Raw genomic sequence first — 15,377 nt, 5'->3', positions numbered from 1 at the left:
AATTGGCTGATACACATCGAGTCTGAGAAACTGTTTACATTGAAATGATTGCTTATGTTCGTAAATATGGCTCAATATTCTTCTATAATAAAAAATATATCTTCAAAGTAAGAGGTTTACAACAAGTTAGAAGGAGCTCGAAATCTTCAAAATTAGAGCTATGTCTCAACTGATGTTGAGCACACAATCAATATGCCATTCTGTAATGGTTTGAAGTTGCTTGGTTTGCAGAGGTAAACACATCAACACAGTATTTTGTACCAGATGTTCTCCAGAAAGGGCCAATCCTGTCCTCAGACAGCCTAATTAATTGCTGTGCAGTACAACACTAAAACAAAGCCAGTAACAGAATGCACCAAGTACGCTTTTCAAGGTGATTCCTTTGGAAAAGGCTCCATCTTGTCTTTTTCCTTGTCTGGTAGTGCAGGATTATCATTATTTGGCAAGGCAACCTGACTGTGATTAGTGATGTTCCATGACCTACAGGGTGTGGGAGCTTTATTTGGCCTCCCATCTACCTCCATCAGGAAGTGACGCACAGACCAAACCCAAGGTATTGATTAAGGACATTTCAGCACTTCATAATCACATACATGAGTGCATAATGAGTAGGACTATGGCAAACCTCTAGTTTGATGATTTCAGAAAAGTAATCCGATTCCCCTATAATCATGCCATTTCCATGTGTTTTGTGCTTGGAGTTCTCATCTTCATACATTATGACAAGTTCCCAATCTCTTACATTGTATCAACACTCCATTTCACTCTTCCTCAACAACCAGAAAGAGAGATGGAAAGCTAAAGAAAAAGATAGATTGAGAGGTGTGTGTGTGGGAGCAGTAGCTCCACAGGAGGCAGGCAAGGCATAGGGCAGCAGCAAGAGGCTTTTGAAACTCCCACTCCCAGCATCCTCCTCACTTTCTGTATGTAGTCCTATCGCCTCCAACTCACCCCTCGCTCTTCTCCATTCACCTCCCACAGACGTTCTTTCCCTCCCTCCTGTTCCCACTCATCTCTATCCATCTTTCTATTAAGATTTGCCCAGACGCAATCTAAATGCTAATACCAGAAGCATTAGAACATATTCTATTTCAGATGAAGAATACGTACCATAATGCAGCCTACGCCATTTACTGTATGAGAGCAAACTAAACTGTTAGGCCCAATACCAGGCATCAACATTAAATGGGTCTCGATGGAACCTTGCGATTCATCTAGTAAAGTGTGCTAACAGGGATAGTTCACCCAAATTACAAAACAATATATTGGTTTCCTTACCCTGTAAGCAGTCTATGGAGAAGGTATGACAGCAATCCATGCTTTGGTTTTGTTTACCTGGCGTACCAATATGTAATTTTGTTATTTGGGTGAACTATCCCTTTAAAATCAGAATACGCAGTTGAAAAAATAATAAAGCAGAGACCCCCACCTCTGTTTTGCTAAAAAGCAGAGGGATGGGCCTCGAGAAACGTAACCACTCAAATGCATAGAAAGAGCTATGGATGCAATGACTGACCATCCATGAAATCAAAATTAGTTTTAACCATGTTGAGGCTATACAGTGTTTGCTTACATTTACATTGTTTTTCTCCAATGCTTGTAAACAAACGTATTTATTTTGGGCTCTCATGGAGTGTGACAGTTGAACTAGGCTCATGAGGCATTTATAAAGTTATATTCTTCAAGAATCAATGGTATATTATTACATTTCTAAGTCCAAAAATGGATGTAGCAACTAAGGGTTCTAGCTTTAACTTTACTTTCACTCCTGTAACTAAGTATTGATCAGACCAAACCCTGGTTGATGTGATGTCTTATTTGATTGAAGTATCTTCAAAGTTCCTACGACCCTGCCTGTCAAGTATAGTTTCCATCTTAAAACTGGGAAAGTTCCAGAATCACAACCATGGCACTTCAGATAATGTGAAACCAGCCAGGCAAGCAGGGTGGAAACATGTGTAAATATATAGATTTTTTCCCCTCTCTCCTCAAATGCACTGTGGTTGAAAATGTTCTTTTTCTGATCCCTCCAGATCGCATGTTCTACCCTTCGCCTTAAGTTCCCATGGAACCACCACTGTAACGGACACTTGCTAATCCAACATCCAATAAAGGAAAGACAGATGAACAACGTGCACATCAAGAGAAGAAATGTAACTGCACGCCATTTTCTTCTCAAATTCTGAACATGTTTTTAGCCAGGATCATAGTCTGGCTAAGGGAAAATACATAACCCTGAGTGTTTACTCGTGTCTAATAGCACTTAGCAACCAGAGAAAAGGGATGGGTAGATATCCCTCTGATCTTCATCTGCTCAGGCAATACATGCAGAACACTATACCAAGCTGAAAGCCTCTCTATCCTGTATCTGGTATGGTAGGAAATTAGCTTTAACTTATGTCCTCTCACAGCCCACTAACAGACTAACATATTTCATGTGAGTGTGAGTGCGTTCGCATGAACAGTATCAGGGCCCTGCCCTCCACTCAGCAGCCAGTCAGCAGGGACTGGGTGGGCAAGACTAAATGAACGTCATCATTCATCTACTGTATAGAAAGCTGCTGAGAGAGAGGAGCGATACTCTGACAAGCCATCCACAGAGGAGACCCTGGTGCCAGGGACAGACGGGGGTCACACCCCATTTCAACAGAAAATAGTTCCCTCTCCACTCCAGCTTAAAGATGCCAGATTGCCATGGAGATAATAAACAGGAACAGAGTAGCTAGATCTCAGAGCCTGGAAATATCCCAATTATGTTCCGTGTGTGTGTGTGTGTTAACTCTGCACTGCCGGTGGTGGAACAACAAACTGTGAACCTTCATATCCATGCATAACTGACCAAATTATGAAGACAAGCATTGTAATTTAGTATTCTATAACGTGAGTGTGGAATAGACGAAAAAAATGATTGGTTGTCTATCAATAATGGCAAACCACCTGGTACTGACAACTTGGATGGACAATTACAAAGGATGGTTACGAACCATATGTGACTTGCTCCATCATTACCAGTCACATTGACCCCAACATACATTCTGAGCTATATACATTTTTTAAAAGAGATTCAAAGCTTCAAAACAATGTACAGCTTGTGTATCAGTTCTCCAAATTGAGCTCAGTAGAGCTAGTTATAACAGAGGTATCCCTGATCAGCTTTTCCTGATCAGCTTTCAGGGCAGGGATGTTGGCATTCTGCACATCGCAACGCAGTGCTACTGTAACATACAACATTTCTGTTATTTGGCATAACTTGAAGCTTGCTAGCTAGCTGATTAATATGTCTAAAAACAAGTTTGTGGGTGTCCTAGCAAGCTAAACAGCTAGTTAGCTAGCTTGTCAGTTGACTTTTAGCTAGCCAAGGACCCGTTCTGAAAGTTGGATTTTCGTATCACCTGAGGCTTTAAAAGAGTGCTTACGCTTTGATTTCGATATTCAAACTAATTTGGTTGGTTAGAAAACATGTTCTAGTGCAGTGGTCGCCAAACGGTCAAATCTTCAAGGCATGTGTAGTTGATCACCAAACATTTATGTATAAAAGCCAACGATAAAGGCTGATTTAGAAGCCCTGCACACCAGGTAAGCAAAGTGTTCACATTTTGAACCATATAATTTGTCTGAAAAGACTAAACGCCACCTACCTGGTGGACCAGGAGACATGTGGCTTAAATTGAGCGTGCCTGCTGCGCTGGCCAATCGGATAGCTCAAATCATCGTGCCTACAGAGATTCCATGACCCCGGCCACAGCCAAGTTTGATACTAGCCTAAGTAAGATTTCATAACTTTTAAAATCATGACAAGAGAGACTGTCAAAGAACACAGCAAAGAGCAGCTGTTTGTTTATTCAGCACTGTCAACAGTTTTTATTCAACACTATTACAAAACATAAAATGCAGTTCTCCCTACTTCTACTTGCGCTGCAAGGAATGAGTAGCCAATTGTGCGCCGCCCTATGGGATTCCCAATCATGGCCGGTTGTGATACAGCCTGGATTCGAACCAGGCTCTGTAGTGATACCTCTAACACTGAGATGCAGTGCCTTAGACCGCTGCGCCACTCGGGAGTCCAGTATCGATAGCCCTGTGTTTTTATTATTATTAGCAACACGTTGTGTCTATTTTAATATCAAGGAATATTTCACTTTCTCCGGTCATAGGAACAACATGTATTTGTGCATGAGGCAGATGTGGTGTGACTCGGGTTTCGCCATCAGGTGGAAGACTGTCACCTCTCTGGTCAGTCTCACCAGGGGAAAGGAAGGAAAGAGCAGGGACCGTGAGAAGCAGACCCTCTACTGCTCGCTCCCTCCAACCCCTGAGACTAATGCAGTGCTCAAAACAACTGGGAACTTAAATCTCTGATTTCAGTGCATTCAAGACAACTGGGAACCCAGATAAGAAACGAGATCCTAATTGTTTTGAACAGTCATCCAACGGGTAATTCCAAGTCGGAAACTGGCATCTTTCTAGACCAACTTTCCGACCCGAAGATCACTCGACATTATGACTTGACCTTGTTTTTTTTCTGCGTTCACAGTTGTCTTGAAAGCACCATGACCATCAGATGTAGGTAGCATTAGTCCAATAAAATAAAAAAGCTAAGTATTTGCAAATTATTTCAATTTGTGCTTAGCTGTGCCTCAAGTGCTACACAGACTGATCTATTTTGTAATCAAAGCTCGAGTTTGAAATATAATATGGTCTGAGAGGAACAATATTGTCAGGACAGGCATATAGCCAATATGGTGTGATAACGTATTAGGCCTACTGCACAAACCTAATTTCTTACAGAACTGTTTTTATTTGGTTAATGTTACTTTTTTTCGAAATATGCTTGCTTTTTTACGGCAAAAAATGACTTGACTCAGAAAATGTTGGTGACCACTGTTCTAATTCTAATAACAGACCATACCAATATTTGACTATAAAAAAGCTGATCAGCGACTAATGTTTATAGCTCATGTCACATTACACCACTCCTATTTGCCATCTCTTCAATTTAAGCCTACAGGAACTTGTGCACCCTCAGGCCTGGAGGGAAGAAAAAGTCATTCCGTTACACAAGAATAGCAAAAACCCATTTACTGGTTCAAACAGCCCACCAATAAGACTGCTACCAACTCTTAATAAACAGTTGGGGAAAAAATTGTGTTTGACCAGATACAGTGCTATTTTACAGTAAACAAATAAACTGACTATCAGTACTCTTATAAGGAAGAGCACTCAACATGTATGGCACTAAACCAAATGACTGATGATTGGCTTAAATAAATTGATAAGATTCTGGGAGCTGTTTTATTAGACTTCAGTGCAGCATTTGACATTACCGATCATAGTCTGCTGGTGAAAAAAACCTGCTATGGCTTTACATCATCTGCCATATCGTGGATCGAGAGTTACCCAGAACAAAGAGGGTCTTCTTCAATAGAAGCCTCTATAACGTAAACCAGGTAGTTTGGCATACCTCAAGTTAGCCGTCTTGGCCCCTTACTTTTAAAATGTTTTACTACTGGCCTACCACTAGTATTGAGTAAAGCCTGTGGGTATGTTGATGATTCAACATTATACACGTCAGCTTCCATAGCAAGTGAAATCACTGCAGCACTTAGAGCTGCAGTCCGTTCTAAAATAGGTGGAAAGTAATAAGCTAGCCATAAATATATAAAAACTAAAAGCATTGTATTTGGGACAAATAATTTGCTAAAACCTAAACCTCATCTAAATAATGTAAATAATGTGGCAATTGAGCAAGTTGTGGAGACTAAACTGCTTAGTGTAACCCTTGATTGTAAACTGACATTGTCAAAACATATTGATCTAACGATAGCTAAGATGGGGAGAGGTATGAAATCAGAGCAGCATGTTATCACAGACAATCAACAAAAAAGTTCTACAGGACAGTTATCACACCTGGACTACTGCTCAGTTATATGGTCAAGTACCACAAAGAAGAACATAAATTTGCTTACTATTGGCTTAGGTCGATCCCGGAGCAAACATCAATTATTCCGGAGCTAGCCAACTGAAGTGTTCCATCAGCCACTCCTGGCCTACAATCACCTATCCGGACCCGTTTTACTGCCAATGTGGAGCCCCACCGGGCCTTCACGACTGGACACCCGACGTTATCTGCCCGAGGGAGTTAACCAATTGGCACCTCTGTTGCGACGTTACCTGGACGCCCATCTGCGGCCCGCTAATTGTTAGCTGTCTTATCGGCTGCTATCTGAATAAGTCTAATCGGACAATTTTTCTTGGGTCACTATATCTATTTTGCCAATTGGATTGATCCCTTCTACCACACGGAACCTCACTAATCTACCGACGTAAACGCACGAGGTGGCTAAAAACAGACCTCCATCCTATGCTAGTTTGCTACCGATGGCCCGGCTAGCTGTCTGAATCGCCGTGACCTCAACCAACCTCTACTCACTGGACCCTTATGATCACTCGACTAAGCATGCTTCTCCTTAATGTCAATATGCCTTGTCCATTGCTGTTCTGGTTAGTGTTTATTGGCTTATTTCACTGTAGAGCCTCTAGCCCTGCTCGCCATACCTTATCCAACCTTTCAGTTCCACCACCCACACATGCGATGACATCACCTGGCTTCAATGATGTTTCTAGAGACAATATCTCTCTCATCACTCAATACCTAGGTTTACCTCCACTGTATTCACATCCTACCATACCTTTGTCTGTACATTATACCTTGAAACTTTTATTGCCCCCAAAAACGTCCGTTTACTCTCTGTTCTAGACGACCAATTCTCATAGCGTTTAGCAGTACCCTTATCCTACTCCTTCTCTGTTCCTCTGGTGATGTAGAGGTGAATCCAGGCCCTGCAGTGAAAATTGAAATTTTCATCCCTAACTACAACATTTTCAGACAAGATAGAACGGCCAAAGGGGGCGGTGTTGCAATCTACTGCATAGAACCTGCAGAGTTCTGTCCTACTATCCAGGTCTGTACATAATTTTTTTTTTTGAACTTCTACTTTTAAAAATCCACCTCTCTAAAATCAAGTCTCTCACCGTTGCCGTCTGCTATAGAAAACCCTGCAAAATCTGGACCCCTACAAATCAACCGGGCTAGATAATCTGGACCCTTTCTTTCTAAAATTATCTGCTGAAATTGTTGCCACCCCTATTACTAGCCTGTTCAACTTCTCGATCGTGTCGTCTGAGATTCCCAAAGATCGGAAAGCAGCTGCGGTCATCCCCCTCTTCAAAGGGGGAGACACTCAAACTGCTACAGACCTATATCTATCCTACCCTGCCTTTCTAAGGTCTTCGAAAGCCAAGTCAACAAACAGATTACCCACCATTTCCAATCCCACCATACCTTCTCTGCTATGCAATCTGGTTTCAGAGCTGGTCATGGGTGCACCTCAGCCACGCTCAAGGTCCTAAACGACATCTTAACCGCAATCGATAAGAAACAATACTGTGCAGCTGTATTCATTGACCTGGCCAAGGCTTTCGACTCTGTCAATCACCACATCCTCCTCGGCAGACTCGACAGCCTTGGTTTCTCAAATGATTGCCTCGCCTTGTTCACACACTACTTCTCTGATAGAGTTCAGTGTGTCAAATCGGAGGGTCTGTTGTCCGGGCCTCTGGCAGTCTCTATGGGGGTGCCACAGTGTTCAATTCTTGGACAGACTCTCTTCTCTGTATACATCAATTATGTCGCTCTTGCTGCTGGTGAGTCTGATCCACCTCTACGCAGACAACACCATTCTGTATACTTCTGGCCCTTCTTTGGACACTGTTAACCACCCTCCAGGCAAGCTTCAATGCCATACAACACTCCTTCCGTGGCCTCCAATTGCTCTTAAATACAAGTAAAACTAAATGCATGCTCTTCAACCGATCGCTGCCTGCACCTGCCCAACATCACTACTCTGGATGGCTCTGACTTAGAATATGTGGACAACTACAAATACCTAGGTGTCTGGTTAGACTGTAAACTCTCCTTCCAGACTCACATTAATCATCTTCAATCCAAAATTAAAACTAGAATTGGCTTCCTATAATCGCAACAAAGCATCCTTCACTCATGCTGCCAAACATACCCTTGTAAAACTGACCATCCTACCAATCCTCGACTTCGGTGATGTCATTTACAAAATAGCCTCCAATACCCTACTCAATAAATTGGATGCAGTCTATCACAGTGCCATCTGTTTTGTCAACAAAGCCCCATATACTACCCACCACTGCGACCTGTACGCTCTCGTTGGCTGGCCCTCGCTTCATACTCGTCGCCAAACCCACTGGCTCCAGGTCATCTACAAGACCCTGCTAGGTAAAGTCCCCCCTTATCTCAGCTCGCTGGTCACCATAGCAGCACCCACCTGTAGCACCGCTCCAGCAGGTATATCTCACTGGTCACCCCCAAAACCAATTCTTCCTTTGGCCGCCTCTCCTTCCAGTTCTCTGCTGCCAATGACTGGAAAGAACTACAAAAATCTCTGAAACTGGAAACACTCATCTCCCTCACTAGCTTTAAGCACCAGCTGTCAGAGCAGCTCACAGATTACTGCACCTGTACATAGCCCATCTATAATTTAGCCCAAACAACTACCTCTTTCCCTACTGTATTTATTTATTTATTTTTCTCCTTTGCGCCCCATTATTTCTATCTTTACTTTGCACATTCTTCCACTGCAAATCAACCATTCCAGTGTTTACTTGCTATATTGTATTTACTTTGCCACCATGGCCTTTTTTTGCCTTCACCTCCCTTATCTCACCTCATTTGCTCACATTGTAAATAGACTTATTTTTCTACTGTATGTTTGTTTTACTCCATGTGTAACTCTGTGTTGTTGTATGTGTCGAACTGCTTTGCTTTATCTTGGCCAGGTCGCAATTGTAAATTAGAACTTGTTCTCAACTTGCCTACCTGGTTAAATAAAGGTGAAATTAAAAAAAAAAAAAAAAAAATAGGCAAATTACACTTGACCAACAGAGCAGCACAGCTGGCATTTCTAAATGTACATGGAGGGCCAATAACATGCATGTCAATCTCTCCTGGCTCAAAGTAGAGGAGAGAATGACTGCATCACTCGTTGGCTTTGTGAGAGGCATTGATGTGTTGATCGCACTAAACGGGCAATTCAAAACAGCTAAACACACAGCTCGGACACCCATAATTACCCTACAAGACATGCCACCAGAGGTCTCTTCACAGTCCCCAAGTCCAGAACAGACTATGTGACGCATGCAGTACTACATAGAGCCATGACTACATGGAACTCTTCCACATCAAGTAACTCAAGCGAGCAGTAAAATCACACACGCACTCTACACACACACACACAGTGGTATTGTGGATTTTATATTGTACATTTAGGATCCCAGGAAGAGTAATGGGGATCCTAATAAATACTAAATGTGAGCCCGTCACAGCCTGGTTGACATTCAACACGCATACACAAGCTCAGACACACACAGAGTGTTTCCTATGGCACTGGGGCATGTCATTTACGCCACCTCTCCTCCTTTCTCTCTCCCCCTCTACCAGAAACATACACAAGATGGCGAAAAGGAAAAAGTAACAGCCTCGCATCCTCAGTCAGTCAATGGTTAAAGTCATTTCATTCTCAAATCCATGCTACCTGACAATAACGCGGTGGCTTCATTCAAGCTAGCACGTTACCCATTCAGAGCACGCAATCCCTTTCCCCTGGTGTGAGGTGCGCAGTGCAGTGATTATGAATGAAAACTGTGATTCCAGTCTCAATCCCTCCATCCTAACCCTTTTTATCCCACCTCCCGAAGACGTTGCTCTGCTGCTGCTTCTGAGAGAGATCATTAGGAGAGGCAAAGTCAAGGGTTACACAAACAAAAACGAATCCCTTTGATTATGAGACCATGTCAGCACTGTGTGTGTGTGTGTGTGTGTGATAAACAGATGTTCTGGAACCAGACAACTTAGTTCTGGAAGCAGACAGCAAGATTACTTTTAGACAGAGGGCATAGTGTGAGTGAGTGAGTGTATAGCTGACAAACAGCCAGCAGCAGTGACCAGGTGGTAAAACTGAGAGCATGGAAAAGCCAAGGGAAATTCTGTGGAAATTGAAATAGGGCCCTAAATACAGGGACGACCGCAGCCACTTTGCAGTTTAGCGTGCGTGCACACACACAGCTGTGGTCCTGGCTGGCACCTGTGGGCCCAGAGGAAAGGCTGTTATGTAACTTAGTTTTGAGCAATGTTTCCAGCACTGGAAATGGGGCCTTACACACGAGAGAGTGTGTGTGTTGGGTAAGGGCAAGCATGCATGGTGAGGGGGAACACAGAGAGACTGCCACTGAAAAGACCTTTCCCCCCAACTTGTGACACCAGGGACAGCCTCTACTCACCGGCTATCTCGACAACATCCCCAGGCACTATTTCCCGGGCCTTGACCCTCTGGACTGCCTTGCGATTCATGCGGTACACCTTGGCTATCTCTGGCTCGTACTCCTTGAGAGCCTCGATGGCGTTCTCTGCATTCCTCTCCTGGACCACAAAGAGAGAGCATGAGACGGACAAAGCGAGGGGCAGGCTCAATACCAATACAGAGGCCAAAAGGTTGATGCTTTACTGAAGACCCATTTTGTACCATGGTGCAGCGTTTGTATATTCCCGTCAACTTGGAATGAAATCCCAAATGAACACCTACTAGAAAGGCGATGTCTGCAAGCTAAATATCCATAGACTGATCTCACCCAGTGCGTTCTCGTTCGCTCGCTCGCTCCCTCCCTCTCAAATTATTCCTTAAAAACCCAGTTTAAAACATCTTATTCTACCTAGCCATCTCTCCTTTTTCTCCTCGTCCCTCAAGGGCCAAAGTGCTCTATTCAGGGACCTATTCTGATTAGGCTTCTTTTCAAAGATCTTCAATTAACACTGAACTAACTGTCTGTAGATCTACAGACTGAAATGAACAAAGACAAGTTTACATTTTAGTCATTTAGCAGACACTCTTATTCAGAGCGACTTACAGTTAAGTGCATTCATCTTAAGATAGCTAGGTGGGACAACCACATACTGTACAGTGCATTCGGAAAGTATTCAGACTCATTTACTTTTTACACATTGTTACCTTCAGCCTTATTATAAAATTGATGAAAAATAAAATCAAATGTAGTCAATCTACACACAATACCCCAACATGAAAAACCAGGTTAAAAAAAAAACACAGAAATATCACATTTACATAAGTATTCAGACTCTTTACTCAGTACTTTGTTGAAGCACCTTTGGCAGTGATTAAAGCATTGAGTCTTCTTGGATATGATGCTACAAGCTTGGCAAACCGGTACTTGGGGAGTTCCTCCCATTCATCTTTGCAGATCCTCTCAAGCGCTGTCAGGTTGGACGTGGAGCGTCGCTGCACAACTATTTTCAGGTCTCTCCAGAGAAATTTGATCGGGTTCAAGCCCGGGCTCTGGCTGGGCCACTCAAGGATATTCAGAGACTTGTCCCAAAGCCACTCCTGCAATGTCTTGGCTGTGTGCTATGGGTTGTTGTCCTGTTGGAAGGTGAACCATCGTCCTGGTCTGAGGTCCTGAGCAGGTTTTCATCAAGGATCTCTGTACTTTGCTCCGTTCATCTTTCCCTCGATCCTGCTGCCACCACGCTTCACTGTAGGGATGGTGCCTGGCGTCTTCCAGACGTGACGCTTGGCATTCAGACCAAAGAGTTCAATCTTGGTTTCATCAGACCAGCGAATCTTGTTTCTCATGGTCTTTTAGGTGCCTTTTGGCAAACTCCAAGCGGGCTGTCACGTGCCTTTTACTGAAGAGTGACCATCGGGTTCTTGGTCACCTCCCTGACCAAGGCCCTTCTCCCCCGATTGCGCAGTTTGGCTGGGCGTCCAGCTCTAGGAAGAGTCTTGGTGGTTCCAAACTTCTTACATTTAAGAATGATGGAGGCCATTGTGTTCGTGGGGACCTTACATGCTGCAGAAGTTCTTTGCCACCCTTCCCCAGATCTGTGACTCGACACAATCCTGTCTTTGAGCTCTACGGAGTGAAGTGTAAGTGTCGGTTGAGGAATTATTAAATTGAGATGAGGGTGATTATTTAAGATACTCTTTGAAGAGGTAGGGTTTCAGGTGCTTTCGGAAGATGGACAGGGACTCTGTTGTCCTAGATTCAGGGGGAAGCTGGTTCCACCATTGGGGTACTAGGACAGAGAAGAGCTTGGACAGCTGAGCGGAAGCTGCCCTCCCGTAGGGGTGGGAGGACCAAGAGACCAGAGGTTGCAGACAACATGTCATCATTCACGGACTAAAAGTCCTACAGAAATGGCATTCACGTCATAAATGGCTTGTTTTACTGGCGCCTCTAGAAGCAGATGTACATTGTCATACGTATACCAGTATCTTTCCATGGCAAAAATGTTAACACAAAGCAGACAAAACCCTTTGGTCCTTTAATTACCCGCTGTATGTAAAATATTGTGTGCTATAGCTTGGAAAATAAATAAATGTGACTGGTTGACAACATAATGATGTTTGTTTCCAACATTAGGGCTGTTTTTCTAAAGATGTTAAATCTGCCTTGTGTTTTGCTTCATTGCCATGACACTAACGGGTATTACGATACTGGTATCGTCTCGGCACTAATACATGTCCAACGGGGCTATTTAAAAGCTTTCTAAGAGCTTGGCATTGGCTGTAGTTTGAACTTGGGTTACATGGTTTCCATTGATAAGTCTCTCCTGACCTACAATAAAGTACATCAATAAAGCCCTGCTGACACGCATGATGATCGAAAGCCAAACAGAGGTTATGGTTTCCGTATAGGATAAAGGACACTTTATATAATGACCTCCTCACCCTAAGTGACACACCATAATACCTTGTATTTTAGCACCATCTCATCTGCTATCTGCTCCAGGCAAATACCAGCTGGGTAGGAGCAATACTGTACGCACACAGGTGAGCAAAGGATACACAAATGTAAATTGTCTGAAAATGCACACACGGTGACATCATACCTCACACATTTTGAGAACAAATACACACTCAATGTGAGTCTTCAGGTGAACATGCATCCACACACACTAAGAGAGGGTCTCACCTGCCAGACTCCAATCACAGCGTTAGCGATGAGGATGAGCAGGATGACAATGGGTTCCACGAAGGCTGTGATGGTCTCCTCTCCCTCCTCAAACAGAGCCAGCACCTGGAACACAGACGGAGAGAAATATGAGTCTCCTCTCCAGATAAAACAGACAGACTCAATAGGAGTCTCCTGGACAGAGAGAGAGAGTAGCCTCAATAGGAGTCTCCTGGACAGAGAGATTCGCCTCAATATGAGCCTCACACTCCATTTATGCAGCTTATAAAAGACATTTAACTCTTACAGCTCTATAAAAACAGTTTGAAAAATCACAAATTATCAACAGCAAGAATTATTTGTAGAAGATGTAGTCTCCTTGTGGCTTGGTCCTCTCTCCACCTCTAGTGAGTGGTAGTACGTATAGTATATAGGAACTAAAGCCTCCTCCGACCCAAAATGGCAGCAAGGAAATGGATGACGTGTAAAGGCAGGAAGGGGTAGCATTTCTGCATAAAATACTGAGGGCAACATTCTCCACTAGGGTTGGGGTGCATCCCACATTTGTCATTTAACAAAATTTAACTAGGCAAGTCAGGTAAGAACAAATTTTTATTTACAATGACAGCCTACCAGGGAACAGTGGGTTATCTGCCTTGTTCAAGAGCAGAACGACAGATTTTTACCTTGTCAACTCGGGGATTCGAGCCAGCAACCTTTCAGTTACTGGGCCAACGCTCTAACCACTAGGCTACCTGCCGCCCCAAATGGCACCCTATAGGTATTCCGGTTGTCCTTTTATTCCTGTAGGTAAATTGTGGACTTTAACAACATTAAAAAGCTAGGTCCTTATGTAGGTGGGAGAGAAGGTGCACAAAGTCACCACTGGAATGCTGTGGATTCGAAGAGGAGACAACGAGATGCTCCGTTGTTGAGAATACAGAGCTTAAAACCACACCCCAGTAAAAGTTATCCCCTCCTCAGTGAGTATTGAGTAGTGAGGAGGAGCGAGGCGAACGAGGCACGGCAGATCAGTGGCTCAAGCCCCGGTCGATAACTCATCATTCAGTCGTTTGGGGCTCGCAAATATCCCCTTCACTCCGCTCTGCTGCTCTGTGTAGAGAACATTGATGGAGGGCAACTCCTTCTGATCCATCCTTTCATTCAGCCTACCTAGCCAGCTGAAACGCACACACGTTTCCGTTGCAATTCGGACACTAAGCGAATATTTTTAGTTTCAGCAGACAAGAGTTAGAGAAGCATGATGAGAAGGCGCAGGTTTACACAGGGTTTAAGGTATTAGTGCAGGAGTCCATTTCAACTTATCACAGGGATTTTTCCACAAACCTAAACTTATACATTAAGTGACTCCTACACACATTTAAAATCTCCACCTAAGATTGTTAAAGTAAAAAGCAAAATCCTTCACACACACCACCCCCCAAAAAAGAAAAAAGCACACAGACAGATGGCTTATTTTGACTGAATGTCCAGATTTCCGACTTTAAGTTCCAACCAAACACAGTGTCAACAAATGGAAGAAAAAACCCAATGCCAAAGACAGTTTACCAAGATGTGTAGGAGAACAAGAGAAGAATGAGCGCCCAATTTAACCAAATTCAAAGGCCACTTGAATTTTTCCCTCCTTTCCTGTACAACCCAAAACCTACACTCCCTTTCTCACATAATGCCATGGAAAAATAAATAAAGGCAAGCTAACCTTTCCTTAGAATCAAATGGAGGAAGTGTATAAATGTTCACGCCGGTTTAATGGGTGAGCCTTTGTGACCTTTAACAAATACAATGAGTGGATAAAACATAAACATGCTCTTTCCATGACATAGACTGTCTACGTGAAAGCTATGATCCCTTATTGATGTCACTTGTTAAAATCAGTGTAGATGAAGGGGAGGAGACAGGTTAAAGAAGGATTTTTAAGCCTTGAGACATGGATTGGGGTCCCGTGGGGCGCTTGCAGCGCCAGGGTTGTGGGTTCCATTTCCACAGGGGACCAGTATGAAAATGTATGCACTCAGCTCATCTGCTAAACGGCAAAAATGTAAATTATGTATGTGTGACGTTGAGGGTGAACAGGCAAGACAAAATATTTAAGTGCCTTTGAATGAGATGGCAGTAGGTACCAGGCATACCGGTCGAGTGTCAAAAACTATGCCGCTGTTTTTCAAGCGCAAAAGTTTCCCATGTGTATCAAGAATGGCCCACCACCCAAAGGACATCCAGCCAGCATGACAACTATGGGCCAGCATCCCTGTGGAACACGTTCAACACCTTGTTGAGCCCATGCACAGATGAATTGAGTC

At 43.4% G+C, this 15,377-nt stretch overlaps 1 protein-coding gene across 2 annotated transcripts in view; it reads right to left on the bottom strand.

The window, feature by feature from the left end:
- atp2a3 (ATPase sarcoplasmic/endoplasmic reticulum Ca2+ transporting 3) overlaps nucleotides 1-15,377 on the bottom strand; it is an 85,810-nt gene that overhangs the window by 48,413 nt on the left and 22,020 nt on the right. For both annotated transcript variants that reach the window (XM_055879968.1, XM_055879959.1), the window contains exons 4-5: nucleotides 13,078-13,182; nucleotides 10,369-10,507 (exon numbers count right to left, since the gene is read on the bottom strand). In XM_055879968.1, coding sequence (XP_055735943.1) covers nucleotides 10,369-10,507; nucleotides 13,078-13,182 — 244 coding nt within the window. The remainder of the gene's footprint in view (nucleotides 1-10,368; nucleotides 10,508-13,077; nucleotides 13,183-15,377) is intronic.

Source organism: Salvelinus fontinalis, chromosome 2 (genome assembly GCF_029448725.1).
Source record: "Salvelinus fontinalis isolate EN_2023a chromosome 2, ASM2944872v1, whole genome shotgun sequence".
Lineage (NCBI taxonomy): Eukaryota > Metazoa > Chordata > Actinopteri > Salmoniformes > Salmonidae > Salvelinus > Salvelinus fontinalis.
Note: the sequence above shows the minus strand (reverse complement) of the source record. Positions and strands in the feature narration are given on the sequence as shown.